The sequence below is a fragment of the Pristis pectinata genome, chromosome 6 (genome assembly GCF_009764475.1).
Source record: "Pristis pectinata isolate sPriPec2 chromosome 6, sPriPec2.1.pri, whole genome shotgun sequence".
In the NCBI taxonomy this organism is placed as follows: Eukaryota; Metazoa; Chordata; class Chondrichthyes; order Rhinopristiformes; family Pristidae; genus Pristis; species Pristis pectinata.
In genome coordinates this window covers 12,702,190-12,720,383 of record NC_067410.1, presented here as the reverse complement: position 1 = coordinate 12,720,383, position 18,194 = coordinate 12,702,190, and the positions used below count along the sequence as shown (strand labels likewise).

Genomic DNA, 18,194 nt, shown 5'->3' with positions numbered 1-18,194 from the left:
CACCAGTATCAATTCTGTCAATTTATCATAATCCCCATCTACATTTTTAGCCAGGCACCATCGTTCAAAACATATTCTCTTTCCATTGGCAAATTCCATATAAGTCTGATCTGCAGATTTCCTCAAGTCTCTGAATTTTTGTCTATAAGCCTCAGGGACCAATTCATAGGCCTTCAAAATAGCTTGTTTTACCTTGGTATAATCAGCTGCATCCTCAACAGACAAAGCAGAATAAGCTTTTTGAGCTTTACCTTTAATCACACTCTGTACCATAAGAGCCCATCCTTTCCTTGGCCAGTTTGAACTCACAGCAACCTTTTCAAAATGTTGGAAATACTGATCAACCTGATCTTCTTCAAACGGAGGGACTAATTGAACCTCCCTGCTGGCTGAAAAACCATCATCAGAATCAGATTCCGAACTCCTACGCTTCATTTGTAACTCATGCTGCCTCTGTTTCTCCTTTTCCTCACTATCCAGCTCCATCCTCTTCAATTCCATCTGCTTCATTGCTAGATCAGCCTCTATCTTCATCTGAGTTAGCTTTTGTTCAGTCTCTAATTTCTTTTGTTCGGCCTCTAATTTCTCTCGCTCGGCCTCTAATCTCTTTTGCTCTCGTTCAGCTTCTAATTTCTTTTGTTCTCGTTCAGCCTCTATCTTTAACTGGGTTTGTTCTCGTTCAGCCTCTAATTTCTTTTGTTCTCGTTCAGCTTCTAATTTATTTTGCTCTCGTTCAGCCTCTATCTTTAACTGGGTTTGCTCTCGTTCAGCTTCTATCTTTGCCAGCTGCACCTGTGCCTCAGAAATTGCTATTTCACTGCCAGGAAACTGTTTTAACACTTCCTTCTCAAACACCTTCTTTTCCACATAATGGCCAGCTATCAGTCTCTGAATATCTGCCTTTCTCATAGACTGCTTTACTTCTGTAAGGTTTAACCTTGTAGCAATCTTTATCAAATCATCTTTTTTCGCCACCTCCAATCCTTTTTGGGTTGGTGACTCCAAAAATGCCTTAATATCCATTGCTGCTGGTTTCCACACACACAAGCCAATTAAAAAGAATTTGGATTGGATCCCGGACAAATCTCGTTAACCTTAGGAACGATCCCGGACGAGCCCCCAATTTTGTCACAAACCAGCAACAAAAGAAACACACTGTGCATGATTCAGTGTTAAAAACTATTTTATTAATCACTACTTATGATAATACGTAAAATAAAAGTAAAAATGTTAGTATGTTAGAATTCAAAAATGTTAAACCTCGAACGTTAACCCCAAAACTAAACTCTTCGTGTGTGTGTGTGACAAAGTCCAAAACTCCTAGTTCCGGAATGGTTCTTAAAGTTCAGTTCCGCAAGCCATAAGGTGAAACATGAGCAAGGGCTTCTTCAACAACCACCGTTGTCTGAAGATAAGATGTAGATGTAGAAAAACATAGAGAGAGTACATACGAAATCCAAATGTTCCACGATGGAACCCAAACGACACTTCAGTGTTTACTCGGTAGTGACTTCCTCACCCCGAAAAGCATCCGAACCGTGGTCGTCCACACACAAATACCTGTTTCCTTCTACAGGTCAGCAACAAAGTGAACTCCACCGGATTACTTCCAACTTCCATACATGGATTTCAGTGGCAAACACAGTTATTATTTCTCATCCATCGATAGAGAAAACAAGCAGGCTGGTGTCTCTCTCCCTTCTCTCTCTCTCCTTCTTCTTCTTCTTACTTCTTCAACAACATCATTACGTCCTTTATCTTCTATTGACGTAAGCACGCCCCACACACACATACACACACACTCTCTATCTTAAAGGGACTTTCACTGAGTCCGTAACAACTGAGTCACATTAATGAATGGCTTATTTATAAGTTTATTAGGTACAGTAGTACACTTAGCTCACGACCATCATAACCGTACATCACCTCTGACTCCCTTTCACAAGAACACCTGAAATTAGGAGCAGGAATTGGCCACCAGCTCCCTTAAGCCTGCCTGCCATTCAATATGATCTTGGCTAATGTAAGCTGGTCCCAACTTCTCTTCTCTGCCAGTTCCCCATAACCATCAACTCCTTGACCTTTCAAATATTTATCCATCTCCACCATAACATACCTAATGATTCTTCTGAACAGACCATTAAAGGTAATTCTTTTCCAATTCCTTGTTATTGAAAAATGGTTGAAAGAGTCTGTGCTGCAAAACAGTCTCTACCTTCTTTCCTCTTTTGTCTCCTAATTTTTGGTTGTTGACCATCACGTTTCAGAGCTCCAACTCCTTCCTGCTTCCCAATCCTGCAAGCCCTCTGTGAGTCCAGACAGAGTTAGGTCTACGAGTATGTCAAGTTTGCAGATGATACCACCATAGTGGGCCGTATCTCAAATAACGATAAGTCAGAGTACAGGAAGGAGATAGAGAGCTTAGTGACATGGTGTCATTCTTTCAGCAAAACAAAACAGCTGGTCATTGACTTCAGGAAGGGGGGCTGTGCACATGCTCCTGTCTAAATCAACAATGCTGAGGTTAAGAGGGTTGAGAGCTTCAAGTTGCTAGGAGTGAACATCACCAATAGCCTGTCCTGGTCCAACCATGTAGATGCTACGGCCAAGAAAGCTCACCAGCACCACTACTTCCTCAGGAGGCTAAAGAAATTTGGCATGTCGCTGTCGACCCTCACCAATTTTTACTAAGGCACCAAAGAAAGCATCCTATCCGGTTGCATCACAGCGTGCTATGGCAACTGCTCTGCCTGTGACCACAAGAAACTGCAGAGAGTTGTGTTGAGTTGTGTCCACATCATGGAAACCAATCTCCCTTCCATAGACTCTGTCTATATTTCTCACTGCCTCGGTAAAGCAGCCCGTATAATCAAAGACCCCACCCACCCTGGACATTCTCCCTTCTCCTCTCTCCCATCAGGCAGAAGATACAAAAGCCTGAAAGCACATACCACCAGCTTCTATCCTGCTGTTATAAGACTATTGAATGGTTCCCTAGTACAATAAGGTGGACTCTTGACCTCACAATCTAACTCGTTATGACCTTGCACCTTATTGTCTACCTGCACTGCACTTTCTCTCTAGCTGTTACACTTTATTCTGCATTCTGTATTGTTTTACCCTGTACCACCTTAATGCACTGTGTAATGAATTGATCTGTATGAACAGGACGCAAGACAAGTTTTTCCACTGGACCTCGGTACAAGTGACAATTATAAACCAATTCCAATGACTATATGAGTTCCAATAGCAATCCCTGTCCAGGGACTGAAGAAACTCCTCACTCCCAAGCCTCTTTGTCTACAAAACCTCTTTGTCAACTGGAGATTTGAGCTTGAGAAACACACGGCTATCATTGAAATACAAAGTCTCATCTGAGTATATATGTTGTAAAGCAGGGAAACAAAGCAGCCTTATTGCTTTTACAATGACTTCAGAACTCAAGACACATCATCCCCTGGTAGCTCAGCTCCCGAGCAAAGAACCCCCAACTAAAAATGATGCGTATACATACTTTTTCAGCTCTGTGTAGATGGGAAGAACCTCTGGATGACAGACAAAGGCAAAAGCCAAGATGGGGATGGTGTATGCAGTCTGTAAATGAGAGAGACGGAAAACTGAAAACTTAGAACATAGAACAGTACAGCACAAGAACAGGCCCTTCAGCCCACAATGTCTGTGCCGACCATGATGCCAAATTAAACTAAACCTATCTGCCTGCCCGTGATCCATTTCCCTCCATTCCCTGCACATTCACGCGCCTGTCTAAAAGCCTCTTAAACGACACTACCGTGTCTGCCTCCACCACCACCCCTGGCAGCCCATCCCAGGCACCGACCACTCTCTGCGTAAAAAAACTTGCCCTACACATCTCCTTCAAATTTTCTCCCTCTTAAAGCTATGTCCTTTAGTAATTGAGTGTCCTCTAGAATTAAAAGTTAATAAATGAAGAAAATGAGAGTGGGAAACCTGCAACAACAGGATTCAGTCTGGATTCCAGCTTAGTTACTCTTTCTCATTTGAGGGATTGTATATTCCTCTGATTCCCATCCCTAAATATTCTCCATCTTACTGCAAACAATAGAAAGGGGATTTTTACACCATTTATTAAAAAAAGATCTTATGCAACAAAGTCCTTTCTTAACCGGATTTCAAATATGCTGAAAACCAAATGCTGAAATGCCATACACATCGGCCTTGTGTGGAACAGTCTGTTATCTCTGTAGAATATGCCCCTCAACGCTTCTGCTGATTTGTTACCTGAGAGTTCAAAGTAAATAACTGCGGGGTGCATTGCTCCTCAGTGTCCTTGTAAATGTCACTGCTGCTGTTGTAAGTATTATTCTCATAGTTAACGTTGTCCACAATGGAGCTGTTTGCATGTATGTTGGTAAATGGGCAAGGAATCTGGAACTTCTTGTAGATCACCTGAAAACCCACATATGGATTGAAATTACCATTAGGCATATCAACATGTGAACACTTGGAAGGTTCATAGAATCGTGAAATTATGATGACACAAGAGCCATTCAGCCCATCAAATCCATACCAGCTTCAGTCTATTCAAAAGCATTCCCAGTTCTTTCCCTGTAGTCCCATATGTTATTTTCCCTCAATTGCCCTTCCAATTTTCTCCTAATTCTGTTTCCACCAGCTTTACAGCCAGTGTTCCAAATCCTACAATTCTCTGCATAAAAGGGATTTTTTCTCACATTTCCCCTTCACTTTAAATCTTACCCACTGGTCCTTGAATCATCCTTTAATGGGAACAGCTCCTCTCCCATTTGTTCTGTGTGAACAAGTCATGATCTTGTACACACCCTTCCAACAATCAAATTTCTTCTCAACCTTCTTTGCCCTATGAAGAACAGCCCCATCTTCCCCAGTCTAACCTTGTAGCTAATTCCCCCATCTTAGGAACCATCCCAGTAAATTTCTTCTCCACTTTCTCCAGGACCCACACATCCTTCCTAAAGTGTGACCAGCAATGCCAGATTACATTCTGCCATTTTAAAATAACCTGATTAAAATTAATCTTGTTAGCAGATTTATTAAAACATATGGGGAAGGAATCTTAAATCCTATGACAAAAAGAACCCTTCAGGACCATGAAGTCCATGCTGGTTCCCAGAAGAGCAATCCTATCTCTCTCATTTCCTCACTCCTGAGCTCTACAGCTTATTCTCTCTCACAGGCTCACCAATTCCCCTTTAATTCTTTTGCTACTTACCTACAGTAAGGGGTAATTTACAGTAGCATATTATCTAACCTATCTTTGAGATATATGGGGAAAATGGAACACCTGGCAGAAACCCACACAGTCACAGGCAGAACATGCAAACTCCACACAGACAACATCCAAGATCCACATACAGTACCCTGAGTCTCCGGAGCTGTAAGGCAGCAACACTAACTGCTGTGCCACCATGCTACCCAATACATTTAATACAAAGACAATGAATGTTTATCATGAAATAAGAGAAAAATTGTGTTGAAATTGGACTACAGGGTTCTACCCTGTTCAAAACCCTGAACTAGCCAATATTTTCTCTGCGAATCCTAGGATTTCACTGTTCTCCCTTTTCTATATCCAATCTTTGTACAAATTGCTTAACGTGTTCTTGGGAATTCAGAAATCACCAAAACATTTTGACTGAGTTAAAGTTTTTCCACTTCAGTAACATCCTGTTTGTGCAAGTGGTGCAAATTAAAGATACAGGGAATTGTAAATATGAAGAAATGCAACACAGCTTAACTATTTGCCTTGTGGTGGCTGCCAAACTTCAAGATGTGAGATCGATAAGTTTTGTTCAACTTTGTGAGCTTATTATCCTTTGTAGAACTAAATTCGGTAGAGAAACTCAGCTGTTGTCACTGCCTGTATGCACATGGTTGCACTGAAGTCAGTGGGGCCCAGTATGAGGAGGGGACATAGGCGGCTCTAAGTGGCCAAAGATAAATTTCAGCCCATTAGCTCCAGACTCCCATCTACCAAACTGCTGGCGTTGGAACACTTACCACAATTAGAAAGAAAACCATGCAGCTGAGGGAGAAACCACTGGTGTAGCCCAGGTAACCTACAGTTAAAAGATGGAGAGAAAGTATTACTCCGCTGTATGCAGCAAAAGTACTTAACAGAATTATGTCATATTTACCTCTTGAAGTTGAAGGATTGGAACTGCAATACTGGCTGAAGCATTCATTCTATTGGGGAATCTTGTCAGGTGAACCAGTCAGATTTTATGCAGTTAAGTACCCCTCTCAGTAGCCCCTGCCTCTCCTCATCTCAGTCATCAATGGCCAACTCTTTATTCTGTTACTTCTGCCCAATGTGGAACTTCACCCAAATTTCTCAGCATTGTCCTTTCAAGCCCTGAGGCAAATCACGAAGAGGAAAGTCCCAGTGGTCACGTTTCTATCAGGCACTTTAAAACTTAAAACCAAGGAACATGGAAGTTGCATTCATCAATCTGCAGATACCTCCCCATTTAACAGTGTGAAACTAATTCCCAATTTCCCTCTCGACTTGACTCAGTTTTGAATCCCAGATCCAGATTGTCAGGTCAGTAAACAATGCAACCGAGCATCAAATTGTCCTGTAATTGTTCCACCCGTTTCCCCCTGCCCATGATTCCAGTCCCAAACCCACTTCAGCAACCTTTTTGAAAATGTTTGTGAACAGTGACTGCAAAGTTGCCAAGATGCACCAACTTCAGGCCTCAAGTCTTCACAGACTAGAGGAGAAAGGGATGATGGAAGGAGGGAAGGAATCCCACACTACTGAAGCCTTGGAAAAGAATAAATTAGAACAGGAAATTCCTTTAGATTATTTGCTTCACCAGTTACTGGTATTGGACATCTGTAGCACTGGCCTACCACATTGCGAGTTGCATTCTTGTAGCTGGAGGGGAAGTTAAGAAGCAAGTCGAGAATGTCGTCAGGACTCAAGGACCTAAGTTATAGGGAGGGTTGGGCAGGCTAGGACTTTATTCCTTGGAGTAGGACACTGAGGGGTAAACTTAAAGAGGTGTATAAAAACATGAGGAGCACAGATAGGGTGAATGCACACAGTCTTTTTCCCAGTGAAAGGAAATCAAAAACTAGAGGGCATAGGTTTAAGGTGAGAGCAGAAAGATTTAAAAGGGACTTGAGGGGCAATTTTTTTCCATCCAGGGGGTGGTGCTTCTATATGGAACGAGCTGCCAGAGGAAGTGGTTGAGGCAGGTACAAAACAACATTTAGAAGACAGTTGGACAGGTACATGGATAGGAAAAGTTTAGAGGGATATGGGCCAAATTCAGGCTAAATGGGACAAGCTTCGATGGGCATCTTGGTTGGCATGGATGCTGGGCAGAAGGGCCCATTTTTGTACAGTATTTCTTTATGACTCTACAAACCTGGTTACTAATTATACATCCTTATTTGGAGGGTGAAAGAGATGTCTACAAACATGACTGCTAATACCCTGGTTCACATTAGTTTTGTCTTCTAATAGCTATGCTGTGGACATCATTGGCTGCAGATGAAAAATCATCACGCAATTTGGCCAACTAAACGTAACTCACAAAGTAAAAGATTACTTCATAATGTTTTCAGAAACCCATGAGAAAAAATACTGTGACCCATTTCTTTGGTCCACCTCATTACTAGCAATTTAAGCTGAACCTGATTCAACCTTTGAAATCTCCACTGTACGTCAATAATTAACAAGCATTCGTTTTGACAGACAAAGCTTGGACTGTTCGCTGCGATGCAATTACCCTTCCCGGGGCTACAAATTTCTATTTCAAATTAGATGCGAATGCTTTGGAATAGGCAGCCAATGTCACTTTTCACGAACATTTTGAGAATGATATTTGTTGTGTATGGGTGTTGGGGGAAGGGAGGTGGTGGAGGGACAGCTGGTCCTCTGTTGTATCTGGTGCTTACTCAACAACTTGGTAGCTCACAGGTTTATGATAAGTTCCTGACAAGAAGGTGGTCGTGAAGTTGTTTCTGATTTCATTTAGGACAATCGCTGTTGGTTTCCATATGACTTACAGCAATACCTGTATAATGACAGCAGGATCCAATTTGTTCTACATGGGATTACCAGTCCTGTTTATAACTTTTAGGAAAGAATCAACAGGCTGGGAACCTCTTCTCTATTAAAGAGCAATAGCTTAACAGGGGTCTTTAAAATTGTGAAGGCATATGCCAAGTACACAAGAAAATGTTTTTGTTTGTAAGTCAGGACCATAAAAATATGATATTTACTTATAATCCCAATTAAGAGAAATATCTTTACCTAGGGAGTTAGAATTAGAACCTCGGGACTACAAAGAATAGTTGAGGCAGATAGCACAGAAGCATTTAAGAGCAAATTGGAGAGAAGAATAAAAGGGTGTGCTTATCAGGTGAAATGAACTATGGTTAGCAGAGCCCCAGTGATGAATGCTTGGTTGCTGTGTCGAACCTTCCATGCAAATCAATGGAATTCTTGATGTTCTCAGTTATTTTAGCAGATGTCTTGATTTAAACAACAGCAGGATGGAGGAGGGTGGAGGGGTACAATCAATGCAGTGCACAATGGTCATAGTCCCAGGACTTCAACATGCATCTGGTGTATTGCACTGCAAAGGTATATATATTCCAAGTGCCTCAGACAGTGCTTACACTCAGGCTTTGCTCATGTGATTGAATATTTGGTCTTGGACCACCTTGTCCTGTACTGAGGCAAGTTATTCAGCTAAATGAAGAGGACTGGGAAGAAGAGATCCCACCGTTTACATGACCACTTTGTGCTCTTCTGCCACTTTTCACTTGCTAATGAGTGGATTGGGTCTACTTGCTCCAGAAACCATTGCCAGAGAGAGCAGCACCTCTCTTCTGATCTTTGTCCTAGAGTGTCTTTTGTCTTCAGTTACGTGCTTTAAGATATTTCATTCCAAGTTCTACAAATGGCAGGAACATCACTGGGATATTGCCTAGTTCCTAAACTCTAATATTGTAAAAATTGGAGCATTTCTTATCTCCTCTAACATCACAATGTGATACGTTAATCAATGTCAATGGAAGCCAATGTTCTTGCACTCTTTCACAGAAATATCACAACGTTACCAAAACTAACCGAGCTGTTTCATTAAGGCCAGAGGCAACACAACTGTGGCTGTTGCCATGATCACCAGGTAGTTTCCATTCAGGTACCATTCACTGAAACAGAGAATAGAATTAAAATGGATGTTTACACGGATACACCAAAGAGAAATTAATATCACAAATTATGAGACAAATGCAATCTAAATTAAAACTCAGGTGCTGGGGATCTGAAAATACTGAACATAATCCTACAACGATACTGTAAAAACAATGCAAAAATGGACAAGATCAATCATTACTTGGTGCAGTAACACTTCATTAGGACTCAAGCTACCAATGATGAGAAAGCCTTGGAAAACATTTCAGAAAGTTCAGACTTCATATTTGCAGCATGAGGTTTTTAACCTGCATCAAACCATCCATTTTCTGATTTATTCCTTACTTTTACGCTGCTCTCTGCCCATCTCTCGATGGCTAGAGAAACGGGAGTATGCTTTGCTCATTAATCCTTGGAAATTGCAATTGGGATCCCTAAACAGGACCCCGATTTAAATATCTTCCTGCTCTGAGCAGGGTCCAGCCAGAAGGTTAATTGAAGCAGAAACAAGGTTGCTCCTGGATGTTAACCTATTGTTCATGTGTTTCTCAGATCAGAAAGAGGTTTTGAGAGTCTCACAAATGGTTTCATCATCTGACTGAAGGCTTCACCGTGCTCTGTTAGCAAAATGCACACCACTGCAACCTTAACTGTTCTTATTAAATGATCCCACAGTGCTGTTGGAAGGGCAATGTCATGGCCAATATTTCTCCTTCAACCAATATCACTAAAACAATTAACTGGTCCATTAACAGGTTGCTGTTTGAGGAAGGTTGCTCTGTACAAATTACTTCCTACATTACAACAGTGACTACACTTCAAAAGTACTTCATTGGTTGTTAAGTGCTTTGGAATGTCATGAAAGCTGTCCCATAAATCCAAGCTTGCTTCCCATTCCAAGTGTTACTTTTACTAAAAAACAAGGATTAAATGAAAATCACTTATTCAAAACTATCTTATGACTGATTTGATTGCTATGAGCAGAACTTTGTGCTTTAGTAACAAACAAAAATATTTCTTTTGAGGGGTAACAAAATGTTATTCTGGGCATGTTCTGGTTAAAAAGCAGATCTGCTTGCCAAGAGGTGAGTAACTTTCAAGACATTTATGCAGTGCTTGTCAGAAGACACAGTCGTCTGTAGTCAGCCTTTGGCTGCAATGGCTGTTTGTTCTGTATTCCAGGAAGTACTCTAGTGACTAGGATATGAAAAGCAATTGGTAACAGAACTGCTGGTTTACTGCTTTCACACAAGGTTTAGGTCTGGGCTTAAAACAGACTGCTGGAGGAACTCAGTGGGTCAAATAGCATCTGTGGAGGCAAAGGGATAGTCGGTATTTTGGATCGAAACCCTGCATCAGGGCTAGATCGATGTTTCGGGTCAAGGCCCTGCATCAGGACTGCTGAGCTTGTTCTGCTGAGGCCTGGTACATTGATCCTTAGTGAAAAGCTATAATTGGCTCTTTAACACTTGTAAATTGAAAACAGTGGAACACAATAGTCGTTCTCATTTGTCACAAGGCCATTACTCAGGAAAAGAAAGAATTCATCCCTTTTATGTAACATCTTATTGAAACGTCACAGAGAACTTCATTATCAATGAATTACTTGCAAATACTGGCACTGTGGCACAGTTGGCAGAGCTACTTCCTCACAGTTTCAGTGACCCCGCTTCAGTTCTGACCCTGAGTTCCGTCATTGTTGAGTTTGCATTTTCTCCCTGCAACTTCAAGGGTTTTCCTTGCCTGCTCCAGTTTTCTCCCACATCCCAAAGATGGGATAATTCGCCACTGCAGATTGCCTCCAGTGTGTGGGTGAGTGTAGGATCCGAGCAGAATTTATGGGAATGTGGGGAGAATTGATTAGAGGGAAAATTAATGGGGAGCCAGTATGGACTCGAGGAGCTGAAATAGTCTCCTTCTACGCTGTAAGGAAAAATGGAGACACTGTGGCCATTTCAGTGGTTAATCTATTTCCTGCTAGTGTTGTTTGCGGATGCTTAACGTGTACCAGTACCAGAACTGCAGGGACGGACACACACTTGCTTTAACTTCTCGTCCACTGCTTAGATTACACCTGCAGTTCCAGGACGGGAGATCCAACCATGAGCTCCTGACTCAGTGACAAAATGTTGGCAAACTCAATTCAGCAGCACTGGGAAGAGCCCAAGAGAGGAGTGATTCTTCCAGGGACAGAGTGTGAATGAACTCTGTGTTGAAACGGCACTGAAACTTCACTGAGAGAGAAGTAAACACCCCACCCCTTTGATGTGGCCCTTCTCCGGCACCTCACCGCCTTCATCTCAACATCAATCAGTTCCAACCCCACACCACTCACCCCACCACCAAACTGAATATGACCTTGACACAACCCCAGCATTTGAGTGGCACGGTGTGTGGGTAGCACAGGGGCACAGCATTAGTGCTGCCGCCACACAGCTCCAGTGACCCGTGTTCAATCTTGACCTAATATATAGAGCTTGCGCATTCTCCCTGTGGCTGCACAGGTTTCCTTAGGATGCTCTACTTTTCTCTAAGGGATGTGCTGGTTAGTAAGATAAGATTTCTTTCTTAGTCACATGTACATCGAAACACACAGTGAAATGAGTCTTTTGTGTAGAGTGTTCTGGGGGTAGCCCGCAAGTGTCGCCACTCTTCCGGCACCAACATAGCATGCCCACAACTACCTAACCCGTACGTCTTTGGAATGTGGGAGGAAACCAGAGCACCTGGAGGAAACCCACGCAGACACGGGGAGAACGTACAAACTCCTTACAGACAGTGGCGGGAATTGAACCCGGGTCGCTGGCGCTGTAAAGCGTTACGCTAACCGCTACACAGTAAGTTACTTCTCGTGCAGAAGATTGGGGGTAGTTAATGGGCACGTGAGAGAATAGGTTACAGAGAAGCAAGTGGGGGAATGGGACGGATGGGATTGTTCTGAGAGCTGGCATAGACTCGATGGGCTAAATGGACTCCATCTGTGTCATGAGAAAATATCAGATTGCAACCCCCATCTGATGCCCGAACCTGACTCTCACGGTTCGGGTCTCCCACTATGATGCTCCTCCCGTTGTATACAACTCCCCACCAGACCCTGTCCACTGTGACACCCTAATGCAAGAGCTGCAGTTAGGAGACACAACCCCACTTGTGTTCCTCTGATCATCCTGCAATGGTGAACAGAGCAGAAGAAAGGACCCTAGGCATTAAACGGGCAGGAAGACAGAAGAGAATGCAGATGCCAGAATCTGGAATAGAACGCTGGAGGAACTCAGCTGGTCAAGCAGTACCTGCGGAGGCAAAAGGTGTTTCAGTTCGAGAACCTGCAGAGTCTGGCAAGTGATGGGTGGAACCAGATGGGGAGGGGATAATGGGAAGATGGAACCAGACAGTGGAAGTGGGTGGGATAGAGGCTGGTAGGTGGTAGGCAGAGCCCAGTGGGGAAAAGGATGATGGACAGATGGAACCAGGTGAGGGAGGGGGAAAGGGAGAGGTGAACAAGAGGGAGAAGAAAACTAAGTAGATAAGTGAGTGTGTGTGGGTGAAGAACACTGGGGGTGTGAGTTACCTGAAATTTGAAAACCCAATGTTCATACCATTGGGCTATAAACCACCCAAACGGAATATAAGATGTTGATATTCTAATTTGCATTTGGCTTCTCTGTAGCAATGGAGAAGGCAAAGGACTGACAGGTCAGCAAGGGAGCAAACAGAAGCTAGAGGTGCCCATTGCAGACGGAGCACAGGCACTCTGCAAAATGGTCACCTAGTCAATGCTGAGTTTCCCCAATACAGAAGGAGCCACATCGCGAACGCAAGTGCAGTAGACCAGTCGGAAGAGGTGCAGGTGAACACCTACCTCACCTGGAAGGGCTGGTTAGGTCCCTGTATGGTGGGAAGGGAGCAGGTGAAGGGATGGGTGTTATACCTCTTACAACTGCAGTGGAAAATGCCAAGGGAGGGTGATGGGTGGATGGGAAGGGATGATTAAATGCTCAAAGCTTGATTTGTTGTCTACCACATCCTAGGCCTTATATGTGATAGATTTTTGCAAAACATGTGTTGTCATATAAACACGGTATATTTAACACATTTTTCCCAGCACTAAAGAACTTCTGGAACACATCCTTCAATGGCATCCATAGCTCCCTAACCACTGATACACTTAGCAACAGCCATAGTTCACCAGACCTTAAAATAAATAAGTTGCAATGAGAGTCCCTTGGAACTTATTCCTTTCTGTCTCCTAGTAACTGGGTTATAATCAGCATGCGAGCTTAAACACTCTACACCAGGGGAACCAGAGAAAGGGGAGAAAACTAGACTCTAAAGAACTATGAAGAAAATTATAAGTTACAACTGAAAGTCTTACGTCAGTGGTGGGCAAACTACTGGAGAAGATTCTTATGAGCATTTGGAGATGCATAGTCTTATAAGGGATAGTCAACATGGCTTTGTGAAGGGCAGGTTGTGCCTCACGAGCTAAATAGAGTTTTTCGAGGAAGTGACAAGACAGATTGATGAAGGTAGAGCAGTGAATGTGGTATATATGGATTTCGGCAAGGCATTTGACAAGGTTCCCCATGGTAGGCTCATCCAGAAGGTCATGAGGTAAGGGATCCCTGGAAAATTGGCTATGTGGATTCAGACTTGGCTTGCCCACAGAAGGCAGAGGCTGGTTGTAGGAGGGGAGCATTTGACCCGGAGGTCGGTGACTAGTGGTGTTCCGCAGGGATCTGTTCTGGGACCCCTGCTCTTTGTGATTTTTATAAATGACTTGGATGAAGAAGTGGAAGGGTGGGTTGATAAGTTTGCAGATGACACAAAGGTTGGTGGTGTAGTAGATAGTGCAGAAGGTTGTTGTAGGTTGCAACGGGATAGTGACAGGATGCAGAGCTCGGCAGAGAAGTGGCAGATGGTGTTCAATCCGGAGCAGTGTGAAGTGATATACTTTGGAAGATCTAACTTGAAGGAAGAGTACATGGTTAATGGCAGACTTCTTAGCAGTGTGGAGGAACAGAAAGATCTTGGGGTTCTAGTACATAGATCCCTCAAAGTTGCCGCACAAGTTGATAGGGTGGTTAAGAAGGTGTATGGTGTGTTGGCCTTCATTAGCCGGGGGATTGAGTTCAAGAGCAGAGAGGTAATGTTGCAGCTCTATAATACCCTGGTTAGACCATATCTGGAATATTGTGTTCAGTTCTGGTCGCCACATTATAGGAAGGACGTGGAAGCTTTCGAGAGGGTGCAGAGGAGATTTACAAGAATGCTGCCTGGATTGGAGAGCATGTCTTATGAGGAGAGGCTGAGCAAGTTAGGGCTTTTCTCCTTGGAGACATGGAGGATGAGAGGAGACTTGATAGAGGTATATAATATTATGAGAGGTATAGACAGACTGGATGGCCAGCATCTTTTCCCAATGGCCAATACTAGGGGTCACCCATTCAGGGTGCATGGAGGAAAGTTCAGGGGGGATACCAGAGGTAGGTTTTTTTTTACACAGAGAGTTGTGGGTGCCTGGAATGCACTGCCGGGGGTGGTGGTAGGAGCCAATACCATAGGTCATTTAAGGGACTCTTGGATAGGCACATGGACGAAAGAAAAATAGAGGGTTATGAGAGGTGAAGTGGAGAGGGGGATAGATAGAATGTGGATAAGGTTTATATAGGTCGGCACAACATCGTGGGCCAAAGGGCCCGTACTGTGCTCTACTGTTCTATGCTCTATGTTGTTCTATGAAATGTCAATAACATAATTTTTTTTTAATTTCACGCAGGTGCCTTTTGACTGAAAGTGGAAGAAACCAAACATGGAGACATTACACAAGCACACCAATTTGTTAGCACAGAAGATTTCTAAAATTAATATTTACTTTTATAGTTTATGATTTATTTCTAATTACCTACCTGACTGAGTTGTTTGAATAGAATTACAGATGAGCCGACTTGCAATATCAATTATGTGTGTGCATGTGTGCGTTGGCGTGGGTGTGTGGGTGTGTTATGTGTGTGTGCACATCTGCCTTTCACTGTGTCACTACCAGACTTAATGATGTGTAATCATAGATGGGATTCTTGATGTAGCAAATTTGAATCACTGCTCTTGGAACATAGCAATGCATAAAATCACAAAGGCAGGCCCCCAAGCCATTGTCTTCCTTGTGCTATACACAAGGCATTGCAATGATAGGTCTGCAAGATGTACCTCTTCCTGTGTAAAGTGGTATTTTGACTTGTATTGGACAGTCATTTAAATCAAGCTATTAAATGGAAGCGACTTGTTGGCCTTACCCCATCAGATTTCCATGTGATTCTATTGCTACACCGAGTCTGTTGACTCCTACCTGCTCTCTGAAGTGGCCCAGGCCTAGCGAGCTACTCAGCCATACCACGACACTACAGCAGTTCCAGAAGAAAGTTAATAACCACTTCTGGGACAAGCTGGGATGGGCAATAAATACTGACCTTGTCATTGATGCCCGCAGACCCAACAGTGAGTGTTTAAGAAGTTCTGTTCTGCATAGCACTGAAGGTCACTGTGCTCCTTCTCTATATACTTTGAAAATTGCAGAAGGTTACATTGAAATGTATCAAGACATTGCTTTAAGCTTTTGTTTCCAAAGTTCAAGTTCTATTTCCTTTGTGGTGAAAGGTAGGAATTTCCTTCTCCTTACATGCTTTCCACTGCATCGTGCATCTTAATTGTGCATTGTGCAAGCACAGTAGTGTAGCAGTTAGCATAACGCTACTACAGCACCAGAGACTGGGTTCAATTCCGGCCACTGTCTGTGAGGAGTTTGAACGTTGTCCCCATGTCTGCATGGGTTTCCTCCGGGTGCTCCGGTTTCCTCCCACATTCCAAAGACGTACGGGTTAGGAAGTTGTGGGCATGCTATGTTGGCGCCGGAAGCGTGGCGACACTTGTGGGCTGCCCCCAGAACACTCTACGCAAAAGATGCATTTCACTGTGTGTTTCAGTGTACATGTGACTAATAAGGATATCTTATAATTCTACCCCTCTCAGTTATTCTGTTATTGCCACTTTAGCATTTCTTTTTGCAGACTGCACTACTATCGTTGCACCATTCCATTGTTTTGCACTTTTCACTGTATTTATTATTACCATGCATACTGTTTACTTTGTGAGCTTCACACGAACAAGGAATTTCATTGCACCCTGGTGTATGTGACAATCAACTAACCTGAATCTGAATTGTGTTAGCAAATGGCAACCAGAGCAAGCTCAGTTTTTCCAGCAGGTTTCTGCAGCCCTTGTTCTGGGCCGAAGGAAGAATCGAGACACCAGTGGGGCAATCGTTCTCAGTGCCTTTGTGGCTGAAAGAACCCAGTGTTTTCTCTCTGGCTCTGACAGTCGCGGCAGTCTTTGGCCTGGGCCTCGTAATCCTGTTACAGATGCTCTGTTCTATGGTTCAGGGCCTGAATGGATGCTGCTGTTACCAATCTGTAAAACACCTCAGAATGGAGACTGTAAAGGCAGTCTGCAGCCAGACTGAGCTAACTCCTTAACCCCTTCATTGCCAGCAAGGAGCATGCTCATTCCTTGGATTTCTGAAATACCAGGGGAAGAATTTCTTTGGGTAGTAAAATTAAAGACCATTTTACATACAACAGATGTATGGTTTCACTATATACGCAGGAAGTATTCTACATTGTGACCTCTTTAAACAGGGCAGCACAGTGGCGCAGCTGGTAGAGCCGCTGCCTCACAGCGCTGGAGACCCGGGTTCGATCCTGACCTCCGGTGCTGTCTGTGTGGAGTTTGCACGTTCCCCCTGTGACTGCGTGGGTTCCCCCCCACCCAAGTGCTCTGGTTTCCTCCCACATCCCAAAGACGTGGTAGGTTAATTGGCTGCTGTAAGTTGCCCCTATTCTGTAGGTGAGTGGTGGAATCTGGGGCAAGTTGATGGGCACGTGGGGAGAATAAAATGGGGTTAATATAGGATTAGTGTAAATGGGTGGTTGTTGGTCAGCACAGATTTGGTGGGCCGAAGGGCCTGTTTCCCTGCTGTATCTCTCTAAGACTCTCTCTATCTGTCTTAGGTCTAAGAGCGAGTGCAGTCCTTAAAAGATAGCTTCAGTAAGGCACCCGGGTTCACTGCTCTTTTCATGATAGAATGCACCAAGGAGGTTCCAATCCCATGATCTCCTCCTACTTGTATATTCATAACCCAAGAAGTTGTGCAGGGAAGGAGAGGAAAGAACTTATTTCTAAAGATATGAAGGCAGCTCAAATTGCACTGTGGCTCCTGGTAAAAGTAACAGTGTCTTAACTTGCCTAAGGGAGTCACATAGCCATACGAGTGTGACAGAATCAGACTCCAGTACAAAGAATTGGGTCTCTCAAACGTTGAGGCTGCACCAGCACAAAACTTCAGGAAACAGTGAGAAAAGGGGAAGGAGTGGGGAAATAAGAATGCTACCTGCTGTGTATTTTAGCATGGGTTATGTCCACAATCATTTGACCTACAGTGGTTCTGTCCTTTTCTAAAGTGCAAAACTTTAGCCAAGTAGAGTGGAACTTATTTGGTAGTTTCCCTTTAAGGTTGGTGATGACTCCAGTGTAACTGGCTGAGACTGATTTTATCAGCACATTATATGCAACTATCCTCCACTCACTGTATTTTTAGAACATAGAACAGTACAGCACGGAACAGGCCCTTCGGCCCACAATGTTGTGCCGACATAGCTATTCCCTCCAACCTACAGAATGCCCCTATCCCTCTATTTTCCTTTCATTCATGTGCCCATCCAAGCCCCTCTTAAAAGCTCCCAGTGAATTTGCCTCCACCACCTTATCAGGCAACTCATTCCAGGCATCCATCACTCTCTCAGTAAAAAACGTAGCCCTGACGTCTGTTCTGAACCTACCCCCTCTCACCTTAAATGCATGCCCTCTGGTATTGGATTGCTCAATAATGGGAAAAAGATATTGCTTGTCCACCCTGTCTATGCCCCTCATAATTTTATTCACTTCCAACAGATCACCCCTCAGCCTCCGC

At 43.5% G+C, this 18,194-nt stretch overlaps 1 protein-coding gene across 2 annotated transcripts in view; it reads right to left on the bottom strand.

The window, feature by feature from the left end:
* Positions 1 to 18,194, bottom strand: part of slc38a3b (solute carrier family 38 member 3b) — a 108,050-nt gene that overhangs the window by 28,710 nt on the left and 61,146 nt on the right. For both annotated transcript variants that reach the window (XM_052018948.1, XM_052018949.1), the window contains exons 8-11: positions 9,110 to 9,192; positions 6,019 to 6,077; positions 4,261 to 4,428; positions 3,515 to 3,594 (exon numbers count right to left, since the gene is read on the bottom strand). In XM_052018948.1, the coding sequence (XP_051874908.1) occupies positions 3,515 to 3,594; positions 4,261 to 4,428; positions 6,019 to 6,077; positions 9,110 to 9,192 (390 nt within the window). The remainder of the gene's footprint in view (positions 1 to 3,514; positions 3,595 to 4,260; positions 4,429 to 6,018; positions 6,078 to 9,109; positions 9,193 to 18,194) is intronic.